Raw genomic sequence first — 21,377 nt, forward strand, 5'->3', positions numbered from 1 at the left:
AGGGAAAAACACACCTGGATGTTACGGAGATTTTCCTTAGCTTCATCTACGAGTTTCTGCCATTCAGTCGGCTTGCTGGTGTCCGCAGAACTCAAGGCTAGTCTCTCTAATATATCGTTGGATTTCACCTTGTAAACAAGCTATAGTATAAACATGACACATTATTTTTTTTAAATTAATTAATTTATTTATGATAGTCACAGAGAGAGAGAGAGAGAGAGAGAGGCAGAGACACAGGCAGAGGGAGAAGCAGGCTCCATGCACCGGGAGCCCAATGTGGGATTCGATCCCGGGTCTCCAGGATCGCGCCCTGGGCCAAAGGCAGGCGCCAAACCACTGCGCCACCCAGGGATCCCAAACATGACACATTAAAGCAACTTGAAGCAAAATGATGCCTATGCAGGACTTGTTAGGCTACAGGCAATAGATTGTCATGAAAAAAGGCGAAGCCTCATGTGGTCCAGGAATAAATAGTAAAGCAGGTTAAGACTCAGATCACCCAAAGGTAATCCAGATTGCTAAGAGTTACAGAGACCATTGAATCCTGAACTACACATGTCAAGCAGTGTACTAAGAGCCTTATATGGGGATGCCTGGGTTGCTCAGTGGTTGAGCATCTGCCTTTGGCTCAGGGCGTGATCCTGGAGTTCCGGAATCGAGTCCCACATCAGGCTCCCCATGGGGAGCTTGCCTCTCCCTCTGTCTCTGCCCCTCTCTCTGTATCTATCATGAATAAATAGATACCAAAAAAAAAAAAAAAAGAGCCTTATGTGAATTGCCTCATTTAATTCTCATAAAAACCTGAGCAAGCATTTATGCCTCACCATAACCCTACAGGGTAAATACTAACACTACCGTTATACCATCAAGAAAACCAAGACTCCAGAAAGGGTAAGTAATGCACCTGAAACTATGCAGTTCCAAAGTGACAGAACTGGTTTGTAAAAGATGACCCAAGGGTTATGGTGCATATCTCATTTCCTAAATCTGCCAAAGGTTCTTTAGCAGCTAGAAACAGCATGAGTTAGAAATACACAAAATGGGGTGCCTGGGTGGTTCAGGTGGCTAAGCATCCAAATCTTGGTGTTGGGTCAGGTTATGATCTCAGGGTCGTGAGATTGAACCCCAAATCCCATGTGGGGCTCTGCCCTGGGTGTGGAGCCTGCTTAAGATTCTCTCCCTCCCTCTCCCTCGGCCCCTCCCTAGGCTAACACACTTTCTCTCTTGAAAGAAAAGAAAAGAAAGGAAAGAAAGGAAAGAAAGAAAGAGAGATCCCAAACTTCAGGTTCCTTTTTTGTAAGCAAAATGCTAACTTTGACAATAACCCTGTAATTCTGAAAGCTAAAATGGTACGAAAGTTGGGATGCCTGGGTAGCTCAGTGGTTGAGCATCTGCCTTCTACTCAGGGCATGATCCCAGAGTCCTGGGATCAAGTCCTGCATCAGGCTCCCTACATGGAGCCTGCTTCTCCCTCTGCCTGTCTCTGCCTCTCTCTTTCTCTATGTCTCATGAATAAATAAATAAAATCTTAAAAAATAAATAAACAAATAAAATGGTAAGGAAGTATAGTTTCTCTACTTGTACTTCTATACTCCCTGAAAACTGCTTTTACTGATCTTGATTATTCACTCCATTCACTTAATTTTATTTTATTTTTTTAAGTAATCTCTACGTCCAACATGGGGCTTGAATTCATGACCCCAAGATCAAGAGTAAACAGGCTCTACTGACTGAGCCAGCCAGACATCCCTACTCTTAAAAAAAAAAAGTTATTATGAAACTTTCAAATGTTCAAAAAGGTAATAAGTCATGTACTCTCAACCTACTTAAAAGTAAATATTACTAATATAGCTTAAGATTTCTTCTCTGCATCCCTAATATATCATCCTCCTTGTCTCAACCAGAAGTATCCATTACTGATTTTGGTGCTTAATATTCCATTAATTTCTCTATGTCTTTACTCATATACCTTTCCAAATACCACACAAAATTATTTCATATGTTTTAAAATGTTACACTTAAAAAATTTTTTTAAAGATTTTATTTATTTATTCATGATAGAGAGAGAGAGAGAGAGAGAGAGGTAGAGACACAGGCAGAGGGAGAAGCAGGCTCCATGCAGGGAGCCTGACATGGAACTCGATCTCGGGACTCCAGGATCAGGCCCTGGGCTGAAGGTGGCGCTAAACCGCCGAGCCACCCAGGCTGCTCCGACACCTCCCAGTTTTAATACTTGATCTTATCTGTAGTATTTGAAACTGCTGATCACTCCCTCCTGAACTCTAAAGTTTCTCTTTCCTTGACTTTTTTTTTTTTAAGATTTTGTTTATTTATTATTTGACAGGGAGCAAGAGAGAGAGAGAGAGCAAGCACAAACAGGCAGAGGGAGAGGGAGAAGCAGGCTCCTCACAGAGCAGAGAGCCCAATGTGGGGCTCTATCCTAGAACCCTGAAATCATGACCTGAGACGAAGGCAGACGCTTAACTGACTGAGCCATCCAGGCACCCGTCTTTCCTTGACTTCTATCTACCTCATCTATCTTCTATCATACATTTTTATGGTTTTCCTCCTTCATTCCCAAATATGCAGATATCCCTTCTTCCTTATTTCCTACATGCTGCTATCCCTGGATTTTATCCTAAGATGAGATCTCTCTACTCTACACATTTGCCCGGAGTGGTCTGAGTGGTCACCTAGCATAACCTACCTCTAGATTCAACTAACATCACTCTCAATCTCCTACTAGACAGTCTGATTTCACAAAATCCCTTCCATGCAAGTTTTAGAAAGCAGACCCTTCATCTTTCCCCACTACCTGCTTTTCTGCACATATTTCTCATTTTATGGAGTACCATCCGCAACCCCTGAGTATGCCGAGCCAGAATCCTGTCAGTCCATCTCCTACAGTTGTCCCTCCCTAGGTGTGATGGTTTTAGCCCCACTGATTCTCCCTCCTCTGTGCCTCTTGTGTCAGACTTTCCCTCTCGTACATCTTCACTTCACTGCAGTGGCTCAGGTCTCACTCAGAAATCTGTGCAATCTCCCAATTTAGGTCTTTACACCCCTAAATCTGCACCATTCCAAACAATTCTTCAGTTTTACAAAGTGATAGTCTGGGGCACCTGGGTGGCTCAGTAATTGAACATCTGCTTTTGGCTCAGGGCATGATATTGGGGTCCCGGGATAGGGTCCTCCATCAGGCTCCCCACAGGGAGCCTGCTTCTCCCTTCTCCCTTTGCCTATGTCTCTCCCCCTCTCTGTGTGTCTTTCATGAATAAATTAATAAAATTAAAAAAAAATAAGTCATAATCTAATCATCTCCCCATCACTGGTCAATTACAATCTAAATCCTCTGTGATGCACACAAAGTTCCCCAGGCACTGACCACCTACTGCTCCATCATCAGCTCCTTTCACTCCTTTGTGCATACAACCTATTCTCTGCTCCTACCTAGTCAGCAGGAGTTCCTAGAAGCCTCATAAGCCTTTGCTCATGCTGTCTTTCCAGCTAGAATTCCCTTCCTCTTCCTGGACTATCTGGAACATCTTCAAAATCTGACAAAAAGGGATCCCTGGTTGGCTCAGCTGTTTAGCACCTGCCTTTGGCCCAGGGCGTGATCCTGGAGTCCCGGGATCGAGTCCAGCATCAGGCTCCCGGCATGGAGCCTGCCTGTGTCTCTGCCTCTCTCTCCCACCCCCTCTCTCATGAACAAATAAATAAATAAATCTTAAAAAAAAAAAAAAAAAGGGGGGATCCCCGGGTGGCGCAGTGGTTTGGCGCCTGCCTTTGGCCCAGGACGCGATCCTGGAGACCCGGGATCGAATCCCATGTCGGGCTCCCGGTGCATGGAGCCTGCTTCTCCCTCTGCCTATGTCTCTGCCTCTCTCTCTCTCTCTGTGACTATCATAAATAAATAAAAATTTAAAAAAAAAAAAAAGTTCAAAATAATTGTAAAAAAAAAAAAAAAAAGATCTGACAAAAAAATGACCTCCTCTGGGAAATCTTTCTGTCCCAGTACGGTGTCAGTCTCTCCCTTGAATCCTTAGTGTTCTCTGGTCATATTTTAATTATAGGCTTGACCATACTAAATTCCAATTACACTTTACGTGTTTGTCTCCCCAGTCTCTATTACATAAAGAAATGCTTGTTGGATGAACAAATGAATTCATGAAAGAATTACCTCAACATCTAGTCCAAACTGAATAGCAAAGCTCTCAGCTTCAGCAAATCTGTGTTTGTGAAGTAATCGACTCAATCTGACAAGTCAAATAAGAAATTTCAGTAAAATTTTTATTAATCAGGGAACTTAAGGGTAAAGCTTAAAAGAAAACAAGAAGTTACCTGTTTTCTGGTAAAGCTTCTGTAAGACACCTGAGTACCACAAGAGAGATGGAGTCTTCAGACAGTCTGAAAAAAGTTTGCACTGTAAGTGTATTTGTCATTAAGTAAGTAAATTGTAACTTATCTGCTATTTAATGACTTATTTAATAAAACAAAATATGACCTACTTTGAATCATTTTTGCAAATTCCTTCCAGAAGGTATACGGTATCCTACAACAATTAAAAAAAAAAAGTTTAAAATTGAAATACAGAAATAATTCATTTTATAGTTACTAAGAAAACACTGATTTAGGTGAGAATTATCCATCAGTGCATCCTAAATTTACAGCAAAAAAACCACTGGGGAAAAGGATATTCCTGGAGTCTCCAAATAACATCACAGAATTTACTTAACCATTATAAAGGGGGGAAAAAGTACCTTACAATGGAGAAATCTGGTAGAACTGCCCCCAACAAAGTAATCACATTTATCATCACTAATAGTAGGACAAATGGACAGGAGGCCCTTAATATGACACAGTTCAATACAGTATTACCTATGTGGTATCCTTGTCAAGAAAGCTTAGTATGCACCTAATTATGACAACCCAAGTAGAGGGACATTCTACAACATGACAAGCTAGGATTTGGAAAATGTTAAGGTCTTAAAAAAAAAAAAAACAGGGAACCATTGCAGATTAAAGCAGACTACTGTGTGACCATGACAACAAAATTCCATGCATAATACTTGAGTAGATACTAGATCAAGAAGAAAAAAAAAGCTTTAAAGTAATTGGCACCACTGGTAAAATCTGGATTTGGATGGTATGTTTCATAATAGTATTGTATTAATGTTAATTTTTCTGAGTGATAATGGCGTTATAGAAGAATGCCCTTATTCTTAGGAGAGATCTGCTGAAGCATTTAGGGGTAACACGCCATGGTGCTTACAAGTAATTTCAAAGGTTTGGAAAAACAGAGAGAGAGAGAGAGTACGTGTGTGTGTGACGATGTGAGACAAATGTAATGAATGTTTTTTTAAAAAGATTATAATTAAAACATAAGTCCATAAAAGCAATAACCTTCCCCCCAAACTATCATTCATACTTCCTGTGGAGACAAAAGAAAACTGAACAAGTAGATGATTCAGGTTTTATTTGATTAATATGCTTATTTATTTTCCTTACATGAAGACTGGCCTTTGGCAAGTGTATTTGAAAGCATCTGGTGATAATAAATATAGTTGTAAACATGAGACCTATCCAGGTATTACATACACCAGTTTCCACTCATGTTTAGCTTAAAGTAAAAAATAATAATAATTTTGTTATTTAAATAAACTCTATACCCAGCATGGGGCTCGAACATATGACCCTGAGATCAAGAATTACATGCTCTTTTGACTGAGTCAGCCAGGCACCGCTTAGTCTCCTTAATGTTTTTATTATAAGGTAAAAAATATACATCAACATACTGTGCTAATTCCTGATTGGACCAGAGATGAAATACTAGATACTTCCAAAGAATACAGTATTTCCATCGTAGGTAATGAATAAACCACGAGATTTTTCATCTAAGAAAAACAGAAGAGCAATTAGTTTAGTAGGTCATATAAATCTACAAGACCAAGATAGTACTTCATAATCAAGGACCTATATTAAAACATTCGGTACAAGGCTAAATGCAAAAGACAATTTCATAACTAAGTTAATTACTGTATTATTTAAATGTTATATATGAAATTATGCTCTATTCCATCTTCTGAATCTTTTTTTTTTTTTAAAGATTTTATTTATTCATGAGAGTCACAGAAAGAGAGAGGCAGAGACACAGGCAGAGGGAGAAGTAGGCTCCATGCAGGAAGCCCGACGTGGGACTCGATCCCGGGACTCCAGGACCACACCCTGGGCTGAAGGCTGCGCTAAACTGCTGAGCCACCCAGGCTGCCCACATCTTCTGAATCTTTTGAATGAAAAACCATATACCTGAAGTTCATTCTACAATTTATATATTTAAGGTAAATTAATTCCTAATAATAGGAGTCACTCTAATGAACATTTCTTGCGGATATTTTTTTTTCTTGCGGATATTTTTAATCCTGCAATGCTCCAATTAGAGCTGAGATTATTTATTTATTTATTTATTTAAAGATTTTATTTCTTTATTCATGAGAGACACAGAGAGAGCAAGAGAGGCAGAGACACAGGGAGAGGGAGAAGCAGGCTCCATGCAGGGAGCCCAATGTGGGACTCGATCCTGGCTTTCCAGGATCACACCCTGGGCTGAAGGCGGCACTAAACTGCTGAGCCACCCAGGCTGCCCATGGAGCTGAGATTTATTTTTAAAAGATTTTATTTCTTTATTTGAGAGAGAGAAAGAGCGAGAGAACACATGAGTAGGGAGAGGAACAGAGGGAGAGCAACAAGCAGACTGCACTGAGTATGGTGCTCAATCTCACAACCCTGAGATCATGACCTGAGCTGAATTCAAGAGTTGGATGCTTAACTGACTGAGCCACTCAAGTGTCCCTCCATTGTTTTTTAATAAGAAAAAAAGAGGGACACCTGGGTGGCTCAGTGGTTGAGCATCTTGCCTTTGGTGCAGGTCATGGTCCTGGGGTCCTGGGACACAGTCCTGCATCAGGCTCCCTGCAGGGAGCCTGCTTCTCCTTCTGCCTATGTCTCTGCCTCTCTCTCGGTCTCTCATGAATAAATAAGTAAAATCTTTAAAAAAAAGAAAAAAGAACTCTGCGGTATTATATTTGATTTGTCAAAACTGTGTCAACAAAAAGCTAAATGCTATAGGCACTACTTAACCACTTTCATATTAGCTATGCTATTTCTATCTAACACATAATGTGGACAAATGTGAAATAAAATTTTCAAATACCTTATTAGTAGTAGTTGTCAGAGCTACTAATTTGAGATTTGTAATCCCTTGCCTAAATAAAAGAGGAAAGAAGGTTTAAGTGACTCAAATAAACTTTGCCAAGTTAGATATAAGCTAAGTCAAAGGAATATTCTAAAAGGTGAAAATTGATTCCCATAGAAGACATTGAACCTCATTTCTTCATGTTTATGGCCCCGACTGACACTCTCTAACACAACCATTTGGAGGTTGGTACAGACTATTTGCTCTCAATGAATTTGACCCCCAGTGGAATGGTCCTTACCCTGTCAGTCTGTCCACAGGGTTAGTTAGAATGTAACATATAATGAATGATCAAGAGACCTGGTTGTAACAGAAAGGAAATCACTACTAGTGTCATAATGTACCACGTGACTGATGAAGGAGAATCTGCTTCGGTGGTAAGAAGAAACTCTTCGATGTGAAGAGAAGGCCAGTTCCATATGGGAGTCAGAGTGTAAATATCCCATATGCTCAGCACATTCTGCAAAAAGAAACATTTCAGACACACCTTCTTAATGATATTTCAAGATCTTACACTGCAGCATCTATTTCTTGATATAGGTACTGAAATAAAGCACAGCACACCAGATAGTAATCCACCCCAGCTAAAATCCTTGTCTTTTTTAAGTTTGACAAATTTTTGTTGCTTAACATAATACCAAATGAAAACAACGAAGCAGAAATATCAGAAACATACACCAGTATCAAGAACAAAAAGTAGATTGTCTATCAACTGGAACTTCTTGGCACCTACAAGAGAGAAATCGAGGTGTGTAAGATTACATTTCTGTGTCACAGACAGCCACGTTTAAATAAAAAACTACCATTATTTATGAAAAGGCAGAACTACCACACTTAAACAAAAAGTTTCCATTCTCATATTCCTGACTCTATATATTTTTAGATGACCGCTAAAATGTAAAGCTCCCAAAATGAAGAGTAAAAATTCCAACAGGTCAAGAACAGTCAATTATGTGGACAGTTATCAAACTAATCTGGCTTCTTTCAAAGAGCAGTAAGGTAAAATGATCCATTCACTAGACTTAGCATATTGACATGAAAATTAAAACTCACTAGTCATGGCCCCAAGTAGTTTCATTAACTTATTTTACCTTTAATAATCTCTGCATCAAGAACATTCTTAATTGTCATTCCTTTCCTGGAAGAGTCTGGTTCCCATTTTGAGAATGCACAATTACCAGTTCCCTACAGAGGTGAAACAGCACATCAACTGCAAATTTGGTTGTTAGATCTGAAGACTCCTTCAAGTAAAAACACCCAAGTTGTACACATATATATATTTCAAAATATACGTATGTATTCAGGCCCAACTTTTATTTTCCAGTCACTCTCTTAGTCTGCTTTCAACAGAACAGAATGGAAAGAATAGCAAATTGGGCTATTTGCCATTATCACTGAATATTTAATAAGGAGCGGGCACATTCAGGCAACTCACTCCAGAGATATAGGGTAAACTCTAAGACTTCCTGCAGTAAGATGAGACAGTTTTTGGTTAAGTTTTTCATTAAAGTATCCACAAATTTTTGAAACAAATAAAATATTAATATTAATAAAAATATTAATTTTGTTTTTTAATATTAATTTTAAATCATTGGAAACCCTGTGAAACACTGAACTAGATACACAGAATAGATAAATGTGACCGTCTCCTAATATAAAATATAAATCTGGCAGGTAAAAATGTTGTCAATGCTGTAATTATATTGAATTATTTTCTACTTCTTGAATATAATTAGATTTTTGTTGTTATTTTTCCCTAGATTCATAACTGAAAGAAATGCTAAATTTCAGGTAGAAATGAGTGAAAATGAAGATGCTGGGCAGCCTGGGTAGCTCAGTGGTTTAGCACCGCCTTCAGCCCAGGGCATGATCCTGGAGACCGGGAATTGAGTCCCACATCAAGCTCCCTGCATGGAGCCTGCTTCTCCCTCTGCTTTGTCTCTGCCTCTCTCTCTCTCTCTCTCTCTTTCTCTCATGAATAAATTAATAAAATCTTTAAAAAATAAAATAAAAATATTTGACAAATAAAGCACACATAACATAATTATTTTTTTTAATGTTTTTAAATTTATTTATGATAGTCACACACAGAGAGAGAGAGAGGCAGAGACACAGGCAGAGGGAGAAGCAGGCCCCATACAGGGAGCCCGACGTGGGACTCGATCCCGGGTCTCCAGGATCGCGCCCTGGGCCAAAGGCAGGCGCCAAACCGCTGCGCCACCCAGGGATCCCCATAACATAATTATTAAAGAAAAAAAAAAAGATGCATTATGTTTTCCAACAGAGAAACTCAGGTGTACTTGAGTTAATTTCAAAATCTTAATTTTACAATTTCTATCTTTAAGTTATACAATACAAATTAATTACCAATTTAACCAAAACTATGTGTTAATGAAGAAATACTTCAGAAGCAAAATTAAATTTTATAGAAAAAATTACCCCAATTATCACGGGAACTTCACTTGCTAAGTCTCCAGCCACAAGATTGAGACAACCAAAGGTATGATAATTTTCAGTAGAAACAAAACTAGACTTGATTTGTCCTTGTAACTGCAAAATTAAAAAAATAAGAATGTCATAGATATGGTCCACAGTCCAAATTCCTTGGAAAGATTGATAAAAATGAGTTTAAATCAATCAGTTATAAATGCATTTTTATTTTTATTTATTTTTAAATACATCTCTCTTTTTAAAATGATTTTATATTTAAGCAATCTCTACACCCAACATGGGGCTCAAATTCACAACCCCGAAATCAAGAATTACATGCTCTACTGAAGGAGCCAGCCCCCATAAATGCACTTTTAAATGGCAATGTTACTAAAATGTTTTATCACTCTAATTCTCAAAATATCAACCACTAGACAATATCCAGAAACACTCTCTTAATAGAAGTTTCAAGAGGACAATGTGGCTTTTTCTTACCTTTTTTGCTGTATTGAAGTCTACATTCTCAATCGCTGCATGAAAGGAGAAAGCAGACTAAAGTTATAGTATTAACCTATAAAATACAAGCAAGTCACCCTTGTGTGTCAAGGCCAAATTACATACACTATTCTCCTAGTAAGAGGAACACTAGTCGGAAGCTAACGAAGCAGTGGCGAAGTTTCAATTTTGCTCTTGACCACTGATATAAACGGTGACATGTCATGGTCAGGGCACCAGCCAGGCTGCATCTTAGGCTCCAGAGAGCCTCTCCATACTTTCCCTTACCACATTTCTCCCTCTTAAGGCGGTCTTCTCCCTGATGCAACTCTCTTCTTCAAGCTCTAAAGTCCTATCTGTAAAGTCTTCATCACTTTGCATACCACTTTGGAAGAGCTCTTTTACTTGTCTGGTTCCTTCATTAAACTATGAAGACCTATGTCTGGTGGTATCCCCAGGACTTTGTATATTCGTGGCACGAAGATTATGAAAAAATATTTGTTGAACACATGCCCTCAACCTTTCCCAGCTCAGAAGGATGTATGGTCCATACCACTCACTTAGCACATTCTATGGATTATCGCCTGTATTAACGTGTTTATATAATCATTTCAGTTTCCAGGTGCATTCATTCCATCAAAAAGCATTTACTCTGCTAGTGTGTATCTTGTCTCCCCAACTAAGCCATGAACTTCTCGAAGGCTGTAAACAATGTACATTTCTTTAGATCCTGTCACAGCCTTAATAGTGAAAATTAAGCAATATGTGAATACTCAAAAGTATACGCAGTATTATAGAATCTAATTAAACTAAACTAATATTCTTAAAGAGAATATTTAAAATTTTACCCAAAAAACTAATAAGAAATATTGCTGCAAATCAATAATAATAAAAAAAATCCATTACTTACCTTGTTGAATTTTTAAAAGTTGAAGATTTGTAATGTAAAAAAATCCATTGTTTGTAAGCAGCAGCATATAATAGGTACCTATTGAAATAAAATCAAGCCAGTTTCTCTAACAGGTGCATGGACATAAAATTTAAGTGTTTGGGGTGCCTAGGTGGTGCAGTCAGTTAAGCGTCCAGTTAAGTGCCTGACTCTAGGTTTCAGTTCAAATCATGATCTCAGAGTCATGAGATCAAGCCCTGCATTGGGCTCCACACTCAGGGTAGAGTCTGCCTGAGACTCTCTATTCCTCTTCCTCTGCCCTCCGCCCCCGACCATGCTCAAGCACTCCCACACTCTTTTTCTCTCTCTCAAGCAAATAAATAAATCTTAAAAAGAAAATTTAAGGCCTTAAAAACATGTCAATTTGCTCACTTAAATTCTAATTATCAAATAATATGGTAATGACACAGATAAAGCTTATTTAGAAAGAATAAGTAAGTCATTTGTAAAAATAATGCTAACTTCTTTGAAACCTTTATAAACTTCACTTAACAGGAAAAAAAAAAAAACCCTCAGATATATTAAATTAAGGTCCAGTTAACATTTGTTGAAATAAAAATATGATAAATATGTTGAAACCTACAAAAACATTTAAAAAAAATATGTCTCCTTGGTAATCTATAGAACTCTTAAAACTGGGCAGCCCGAGTGGCTCAGCAGTTTAGTGTTGCCTTCAGGCCAGGACCTGATCCTAGGGACCCAGGATCAAGTCCCATGTTGGGCTCCCTGCATGGAGCCTGCTTTTCCCTCTGCCTGTATCTCTGCCTCTGTGTGTGTGTGTGTCTCTCATGAATAAATAAATAAAATCTTAAAAAAAAAAAAAAAAAAGAACTCTTAAAACTATAAAAATGAATTTAGAATATTAAGTTCAGGAAGTATATTTAAACCCCTGAAAAGAGGGGCACCGGGGTGGCTCAATGGTTGAGCATCTGCCTTTGGCTCAGGTTATGATCCCAGAGTCATGGGATCCAGTCCTGCATCAGACTCCTGCAGGGAGCCTGCTTCTCCCTCTGCCTATGTCTCTGCCTCTTTCCGTGTCTCTCATGAATAAATAAAATCTTTTAAAAATAATAAATAAGCCCCTGAAAAGAACTAATATACAAAAACTTGGGGCACCTGGGTGGCTCAGTCAGTTAAGTGTCTGCCTTTGGCTTAGCTCATGATCCCAGGGTCCTGGGTTCAAGCCCCATATCAGGCTCCTTAGTGAGGAGCCTTGCTTCTCCCTCTCCCTCTGCTGTTCCCCCTGCTTGTGTGTGTGCATGCTCTCTATCAAATAAATAAATAAAATTTTAAAACAAACTAAAACAAAATAAAATACAAAAACTTATTTCTTATAATAATATTACTTGAATCACTAGAAAATTTAATATATATAAATAATATATATAATAAGTAATATAGGAGGCATAAAGATGAATTCATATAATTTCTTAACTATAAATATTATTTTTTTATTGGTTATATATGTCCTCTAGACATTAAAGAAAAATTCAAAACACTTACCTTCACTTGAGCTGTCCTTCTCAATAACAAGATTCCGGTAAGTACACTGATTTTCATCATTAGCTTTCTGAAGAAAAGCCTAATTGCAAATTCATTTCAAATGATAAGATTAAGCCCAGAAAAATACAATCAAGGATTATATTTTTTCAAACCTGATATTATTGATGACCATTAGCAATAATTCTGCCTATATCCGAAATATTTTAGTTTTAAAATGAAAAACTATTTTGGACAAACATAGTAGGAATATATTCAAAGCTTAATTTTTCAAATTTGCATTTACTTCATATAAGGTAGAATTTTAAAATTTAATATAAAGAATATTATTCTTTCAATTAAAAAATTAAATAATGGTTTGCTACAGTTTTAGTTGTCTCAGAGGTACTTTCAAATTTAAGTGACAAAAATGAAAAATATAACAGTTTCTTACATTAGTGAGTAATGTTTGCTTTGATGTTACATGAATAAGATGTAAATTGCCACTTCTCTCCCCAACCAAAAGAAACTTTCCTTCTTGACATAGGCCAACTACATCCACTTTGGTATCTGAAAATTACAAATCAAAGTTACAAGCTTCCTTCAAAAATATTTATTTTCAGTACACAAAAATGTGCAAATTTTGTCATTAAAACTCAACTATTCAAGCTTTTCTTAAATATGTCCAAAAGGTGGTAATTAAAATTTTTTTTTAGGGGGATCCCTGGGTGGCGCAGCGGTTTGGCGCCTGCCTTTGGCCCAGGGCGCGATCCTGGAGACCCGGGATCGAGTCCCACGTCGGGCTCCCGGTGCATGGAGCCTGCTTCTCCCTCTGCCTATGTCTCCGCCTCTCTCTCTCTCTGTGTGACTATCATAAATAAATTAAAAAAAAAAAAATTTTTTTTTTAAATGTTACTCTTGGTCAGCCTGTGTGGCTCAGTGGTTAAGCACGGCCTTCAGCCCAGAGTGTGATCCTGGAGATCGGGGATTGAGTCCCATATCAGGTTCCCAGCATGGAGCCTGCATCTCCCTCTGCCTAGGTCTCTGCCTCTCTCTCTCTCTCTCTCTTTCTGTGTGTCTCTCACGAATAAATAAATAAAATCTTTAAAAAAAAAGTTACTCTTTAGTCAACAAATATTTACTGAGCACTTAGTACATGCTAAGGCAGTGTTCCAGGCCTTTTGCATATATCTGAGAATAGTAACAAAAGAGTCCCACCTTCATGGAGCTTAAATCCCAAGGCAGAAATAGATGACAAACAATTAGAGCATAATAAATTATATGACATGTAAGAAGGTGGTAAATTCTCTGAAAAAAAAAAATAAAAGTAGAGCAGGGAAAGATAGCTTGGATGAGCCATGCATATTGCACAGCACTAATTGGAGTGCTCAGGGTAGCCCCCTTGGATAAGGTGAGGCATAAACAAAGACTTCCCACAAATGTATTACACATTAACACAGCCCACTATTTCATGGTGAAATTTTGAAGCTTGTAGAACATTCAGGGTAGATACATTAAATTTTACAAAATAAGAGTTCCTTGCCTCCATATTGTAATCAAGATTGCCATCTCACATGCATACCTTCTGATTCCTCTTCTGTTGTCTAAGTTCTTAAACACTTCAACCATCTCTCAAAATTTCAGAAAAAATGTCCACAATGTTTTCACCTATTTTCCAGCATAATTAGTGACTCCTCCCTTAATTTAGTCTTATATCCATATTTGCATATACCTAAACTGTACATCCATATTTGTTTTGTTTTGTTTAAAGATTTTATTTATTTATTCATGAGAGAGAGAGAAAGAGAGAGAGGCAGAGACACAGGCAGAGGGAGAAGCAGGCTCCATGCACTGGGAGCCCGATGTGGGACTCGATCCCGGGTCTCCAGGATTGTGCCCTGGGCCAAAGGCAGATGCTCAACCTCTGAGCCACCCAGGTGTCCCAAGATTTAATTTATTTTATTTATTCAAGAGAGACAAGGTATGCATGAGCAGTTGGGAGGGGCAAAGGAAGAGGCAGACTCCCCATTGAGCAGGAAGCCTGAAGCGAGGCTTGATCCTAGGGTTCTGGGATCAAGTCAGAGGCTTAACCAGCTGAGCCATGCAGGTGCTCCTAGAGAGCTATATATATTCTAATATTATTCAAATATCTGTTGATGGGGATGCCTGGGTGGCTCAGCGGTTTAGTGCCTGCCTTCAGCCCAGGGCGTGATCCTGGAGTCCCGGGAGCGAGTCCCACGTCATGCTCCCTGCATGGAGCCTGCTTCTCCCTCTGCCTATGTCTCTGTCTCTGTGTCTCTCACGAATAAGTAAATAAAATCTTAAAAAAAAATTATCTGTTGATATTGAAATTATGTACAAGATTCAGGAACTTGAACAAAATTGGGCTCAACTGGATTCCACAATATTATAATATAGAAAACCATGCAGGGTGCCTGGGTGATTAAGTGATCTGTGATTAAGTGATCACAGATCACTTAAGGTGATCAGTGTTAAGTGTCTATCTTCAGCTTAGGTCATGATCCCAGAGTCCTGGGATCGAGCCCCACACTGTGCTTCCTACTCGGTAGGGAGCCCTGCTTCTTCCTCTCTCTCTGCTACTTCCCCTGCTTGTGCTTTCTCTCTGTGTCAAATAAATAAAATCTTGAAAAAAAATGCAAGTAGAGTTAATTGTTGCTTTATATGTACTTAAACATACACATACCCCTTAGATTTACTGAGAAGAGGGTTCATCTCAGGATCCCTTGCATCTAGTACTCAGCACAAAAAAGACACTTGAGATTAATTTCTTTAAATCAGTCCAATTGAAAGTCTTAGAAATAACAGAGTAAAGAAAAGGCAATGCAGTAGAAATTTATTGGAAGTAAAAACTTCCAATTTATTTTATTGTACTACATTAGACTTACCAAATATAAGATGCAGTTGAAGCAATCTACAAACATTGTCAAGCAGTATCACTGATTGGTCCACTACAATAATAAACCCATTACTTAAGCTGCATGCTTGTATCTTTGGATTTAATGAGGCCTGTGGGAGGGAAAAGCAAGAGTACAATAAAACATTTTTACACACTTTTAACAATACTTACCAAAAGTATCATCATACACCCAAATACCCACATTTAAAAATTAACTTTTTTCTTTAGTCCATATATCTAATTAGCCAAGTTTTTCTTTCTATGGTATATTGTGAATCCATTCAGAGTCCAAAATAGGGAAACAGTCCAAGATTGCTAGGAAAGGGCAAGGGTGGATCTTAGGCCTGTAGGAGGCGGCAGGCATCAAAATAAATGAATGAGTCGAGACTGGCACAAAGTCTTAGTGTATGAGATATGATGGGAGCTTGGGGGTGGGATGTGAACTGGAGGGCTCACAGCCCCACAGACAATAAAGAGAGCAGAAACAGATTAATGCCTGGTGGAAATGCAATCCTGGCATGGCCACACCCAATTTGCCAAGAAAACTGCATCTTTATGTGAAATGTTCTGAGTTTTAAATATTGGCAGCCAAGTCAGTATTTTAAAAAATACTCTGCAAGCCAAATAGGAATCTCCAGTTTTCAGCTTCTGGTAATTGGAGCTCTGCACACAAATGCATCTTGAAGCAGTTGGAGAAAGTATAACTTAATGACAATGCTTGGTCACTTGCTAGCTGAGTAATTTTGAGGCAAATGCCTCAACTGACTCTCCTGTAAAACAAGAATAATAACAAAAATAATACCTATAATGCTGGCTTATATGAGGATTAAATGAATGAATTTGTGTGAAGACTTAAAAGATAGCCCTATTTATAATATATGCTCAATAAATGTTCTTAGGGACGCCTGGGTGGCTCAGTGGTTTAGCACCTGTCTTCAGCCCAGAATGTGATCCTCGGGACCTGGGATCAAGTCCCACATCGGGCTCCCTGCATGGAGCCTGCTTCTCCCTCTGCCTGTGTCTCTGCCTCTCTCTCTCTCTCTGTGTCTCTCATGAATAAATAAAATCATAAATAGATAGATAATTTTATATATATATATATATATATATATATATATATATATATATATAAATGTTCTTATTCTTCCCTGGCTAGGTTTTAATCTAGTCAGTTCATTTCGTGCCTGTTTCAACAGTCAACTTCTCCGGGTGAAATTCTTGAAAATGCCACCACATTCTGATGCCTCTTATACTTTTTAACTTTCTTCTTCTAATAATAAGAAGTTACACCAAACCACTGCAGAGAAGGATCTAAGCTATACTTTCCTGGGTAAGTACCCATTCAGTTCTCTCTGCTTGGACAGCTCTTCCCCCTCCTCTTCTTTTTTAAAGGCTTTTTAAACATTTTATTTAGATTTTACTATTTGAGAGAGAGAGAGAGAGAACACAAGCAGGGAGGGGCAGGGGTAGAGGGAGAAGTGAACTCCTCACTGAGCAGGAGCCTGACATGAGGCTTGATCCAGGGACTCCAGGATCATGATCTGAGCTGAAGGCAGATGCCCAACAAACTGAGCCACCCTGACACACCAAGACTATTTTTTAAGAGCAGTTTTAGGTTCACAGCAGAATTGAGAGGAAGATATAGAGAGTTCCCACATATCCCCAGCCTCTACACATGGACAGTCTTCCCCACTATCAACATCCCCTACCAGATGGTACATTTGTTACAACTGACACATGATCACCCAGAGTCCATAGTTTACATTATAATTCGTTATTCCTATTGTACCCTCTGTGGGTCTGAACACATGTATAATGACATTTATCTGTCATTCTTATAGAGTAATTTCACTGCCCTAAAAATCCTGGGCTCACGTCCCTCTTCCCCTCAACCTCTAATCTTCTCTAACCATTGATCTTATCACTGTGTCCATAGTTTTAGATTGATTTCTTTCACTTAGCAATAGACATTTAAGTTTCCTCCACATCTTCCTATGGCTTCATAGCTCATTTGTTTTCAGTGCTGAATATTTCATTGTCTGGATGTACCAGTTTATCCATTCACCAACTGAAAGATATCTAGGTTGATTCCAAGTTATGCCAATTTTATTTTTTTTATTTTTTTTAAGATTTTATTTATTTATTTATTTATTTATTTATTTATTTATTTATTTATGAGAGACACAGAGAGAGAGAGAGAGAGATGCAGAGACACAGGCAGAGGGAGAAGCAGGCTCCATGCAGGAGACCCGATGTAGGACTTGATCGTGGGTCTCCAGGACCAGGCCCTGGGCTGAAGACAGTGCTAAACTGCTGAGCCACCCGGGTTGCCCTAAGTTATGCCAATTTTAAATAAAGCTTCTACAAATATCCATGTGCAGGTTCTTGTGTAGATGTAAGTTTCAACTCCTTAGGGTAAATACTGTGGAGTGCAACCACTTTGTTGGTATTGTATGGTATGTTTCATTTTTTTTGAGAAACTGCCCCACTGTCTTCAAAAGTAGCTGCACCATTTTGTATTTCCACCAGCACTGAATAAGAGTTCCTATTGTTTCACATCCTGATTGTCAGTGTTGTTCATATTGGCCATTCTGATAGTTATGCAGTGGTATCTCATGACTGTTTTATTTTTACTTTTTTTTAAATTTATTTTTTTAGTAATCTCTACACCCAGCATGGGGCTAAAACTCACAACCCCAAAATCAAGAGTCATGTGTTCTTCCAAATGAGCCAGCCAGGTGCCCCTCAGGATTGTCTTAAATTGAACTTCCTTGATGACAAGATGTGAAGCACGTTTTCATATGCTTATCATCTGTATATCTTCTTTGGGGAGGTGTGTATTAGGGTCTTTGGCCCATTTTTTTTTCTTTACTTATTTAATGTAACTCCTAGAAAGTTACTTACATGTGGCTCTTGTTACATTACCGGACAGCACTGCTTACAAAGAAGGAGTAGGGAGCCTTGGTGTACTTCACAGAAGCCACCCTACCCTCTTTGGTGGCTGAGTTCTTTACAAGCATTCCCCCAGGTAAAGTGGCCGAGCAACCAATTCTTCCCAATTCCAGGAATACATTTGTGAGAGGTTTACAGTGAAACAAGTTTTTAAAAGAAGTTTCAGTTTTCTAAATGACATCTTACAAACACATACTGCTAAAATGTTACTGACAGGCCAGCCAAATGTACTTTGATGCATCTTAGTGAGCTGTGAGCTGTAGTCTGCTTCCTGCCTGCTTCCTTATGACCACTTACACAGTTAACTGTAGCCAGGTCATAGTTTTTAGGGCAGTTAACAACAGTGGATGAAATGTGTATTGTCAAGCTAAAAACAGAACAGCATCACTTCTTCCAGGGTTAATGTAAGACCCTGGAAGGGAAAGCATCATCACCTGGACCTCAACCCAGATTCAGCTATTCAGAGATAGATACAACCTCCTCTGGTGAACCATGAGCATGATGGTGTGAGTTATCACAAGTCAAGACTTCCTTGTTCACTTCGGGAAACAGCATCCCCCAATGAACATGAAGGCTGTACACAGCTGCAGATGCTCTTGCTACTCTGCTGTAAACTTCAAAACAACCAAGTGAAGCACCAGAGTCCACTGAGGCATTTTATTTGCACGTATGAATTACATCCCTAGAAAAAGAATCCCAGGATTTTCCCTCCTGTGTGTTTTCGTCTTGCTTCTTCATGGTCCATGATGCCAGCTGAGGTTGTCAGTACAATGAAACCAAACTGGCAGGATGGGAGCAGGTTATTCTGCCATTTTTCTAGATCTTTCAGTTGTACATCAAATCTGGGGCTGATCACTCCACACTTGTTTAACCTGCCTGTGAGGTTCACAACAATTTTCCCAGCTCTGTGATCATCGATGATTCCAAATTCGCCAATGTAACCATGCTTCATCATCACAGTGAGAAATCGGACAATGACTTTGGAGCATGTTTGGCCCATTTTTTAACTAAGTTATTTGTCTTTTTATGATTAGGTTTGAAGTTCTTCATATTTTTTTGGATATAAGTTCCTTGTCATCTATAAATTTTTTTTAGTTATAGTTTAGTTTTTATAGTTACTATAAGATTTTATTTACTTATTCATGAGAGACACGGGGTGGGGGGGGGGAGTGGCGGGGCAGAGACACCGGCAGAGGGAGAAGCAGGCTCCATGCAGGGAGCCTGGCGTGGGACTTGATCCTGGGTCTCTAGGATCACACCCTGGGCCGAAGGCGGCGCTAAACCATTGAGCCACCCCAGCTGCCCTAAATATTTTCTCCCATTCTGTGAATTGTCTTTTTTACTTTCTGGACTGTGTCCTATGAAACACAGCTTTTAATTCTGATGAAGTCCAATTTATTTTTTTGTTACTTGTGCTTCTAGCATCACATGTAAGAAGGATTTGCCTGATCCAAGGTCACAAAGATTATTTTTTATTGTGTTTTTATTTTTTTTAAAGATTTATTTATTTATTTATTCGTGATAGACATAGAGAGAGAGAGGCAGAGACACAGGCAGAGGGAGGAGCAGGCTCCATGCCGGGAGCCCAACGTGGGACTCCATCCCGAGACTCCAGGACCACACCCTGGGCCAAAGGCAGGCGCTAAACCACTGAGTCACCTAGGGATCCCCTTTATTGTGTTGTTGTTTTTTTTTTAAGATTTATTTATTTATGATAGACATAGAGAGAGAGAGAGAGAGAGAGAGAGAGAGGCAGAGACACAGGAGGAGGGAGAAGCAGGCTCCATGCTGGGAGCCCGACGCGAGACTTGATCCCGGGAATCCAGGATCACACCCTGGGCCAAAAGCAGGCGCTAAACCGCTGAACCACCCAGGGATCCCCCTTTATTGTGTTTTTAATGTCAAATTCCATTTGTTCATTTCTGGCATGTAGGAAAGCAGCTGACTTTTGCATATTAACCTTATATCCTGCAATCTTGCTATAATTGTTTTAGTTTCAGGAGTTTTTTTGGTCAATTATTTCATATTTTCTACATAGACAATCATATGTGAACAAAGACAGTTTTCTTTCTTCCCAGTCCGTATATCTCTTATTTCCTTTTCTTATTGAATTAGCTGGGACTTCCAGTATGATGTTGAAAAGGAGTAGAGTAGTGAGAAGGATATCATTGCCTTGTTCTGATCTTGCTGGGAAAGTTTCTAGTTTCTTCCCATTAAGTATGATGTCAGCTGCAGGTTTTTTATAAATATTCTTTATCAAATGGAGTAAGCGGCCTTCTATTCCTAGTTTACTGAGAGTTTTTATCATGATTGTTAGATTTTTTCAAATGCTTTTTTTCATTTACTGATAGGAGTATGTGACTTTTCTTTAATCTGTTGAGAGATATATATATATATACACACATATATATTATAGTGTTTTGTGAGGAATTTTGCATTTCTGTTCATGAGAAATACTGGCCTATAGTTTTCTTGTAACGTCTTTGCCTGGTTTGGGTGTTAGGGTAATGCTGGGCTTATTGAATGAGTTAGAAAGTATTCCCTCTGCTTCTATCTTCTGAGATTGTAGAAAACTGGTATATTTCTTCCCTAAATGTTTGGTAGAATTCACCAGTGAACTCATCTGGGATTTGGACTGGTTCTTTCTGGGACTGGTTTTGGAAGGTTATTAATTACTCATATAATTTCTTTGATAGATAGGAGGCTATTCAGATTGTCTAATTCTTCTTGTGTGAGTTTTGGAAGATTATGTCTTTCAAGGACGTGGTCCATATCATGAGGTTATCATATTTATGGGCATAGAGTTGCTCTTAGAATTCCTTGATTATCCATTTAATGTCCATGATATTAGTAATTTGTGTTCTCTCTCTTTTTTTCTAAGTTAGCCTGGTTAGAGACTTACC

General features: G+C 38.7%; 1 protein-coding gene across 8 annotated transcripts in view; it reads right to left on the reverse strand.

Annotated features, from left to right (window-relative positions):
* Positions 1-21,377, reverse strand: part of KNTC1 (kinetochore associated 1) — a 91,162-nt gene that overhangs the window by 63,970 nt on the left and 5,815 nt on the right. For all 8 annotated transcript variants that reach the window (XM_077875434.1, XM_077875438.1, XM_077875440.1 and 5 more), the window contains exons 3-17: positions 15,512-15,632; positions 13,060-13,175; positions 12,630-12,708; positions 11,088-11,165; positions 10,178-10,212; positions 9,692-9,802; positions 8,344-8,437; positions 7,929-7,981; positions 7,597-7,712; positions 7,211-7,262; positions 5,796-5,894; positions 4,509-4,552; positions 4,342-4,407; positions 4,181-4,256; positions 15-140 (exon numbers count right to left, since the gene is read on the reverse strand). In XM_077875434.1, the coding sequence (XP_077731560.1) occupies positions 15-140; positions 4,181-4,256; positions 4,342-4,407; positions 4,509-4,552; positions 5,796-5,894; positions 7,211-7,262; positions 7,597-7,712; positions 7,929-7,981; positions 8,344-8,437; positions 9,692-9,802; positions 10,178-10,212; positions 11,088-11,165; positions 12,630-12,708; positions 13,060-13,175; positions 15,512-15,632 (1,266 nt within the window). The remainder of the gene's footprint in view (positions 1-14; positions 141-4,180; positions 4,257-4,341; positions 4,408-4,508; positions 4,553-5,795; positions 5,895-7,210; positions 7,263-7,596; positions 7,713-7,928; positions 7,982-8,343; positions 8,438-9,691; positions 9,803-10,177; positions 10,213-11,087; positions 11,166-12,629; positions 12,709-13,059; positions 13,176-15,511; positions 15,633-21,377) is intronic.

Source organism: Canis aureus, chromosome 27 (genome assembly GCF_053574225.1).
Source record: "Canis aureus isolate CA01 chromosome 27, VMU_Caureus_v.1.0, whole genome shotgun sequence".
In the NCBI taxonomy this organism is placed as follows: domain Eukaryota; kingdom Metazoa; phylum Chordata; class Mammalia; order Carnivora; family Canidae; genus Canis; species Canis aureus.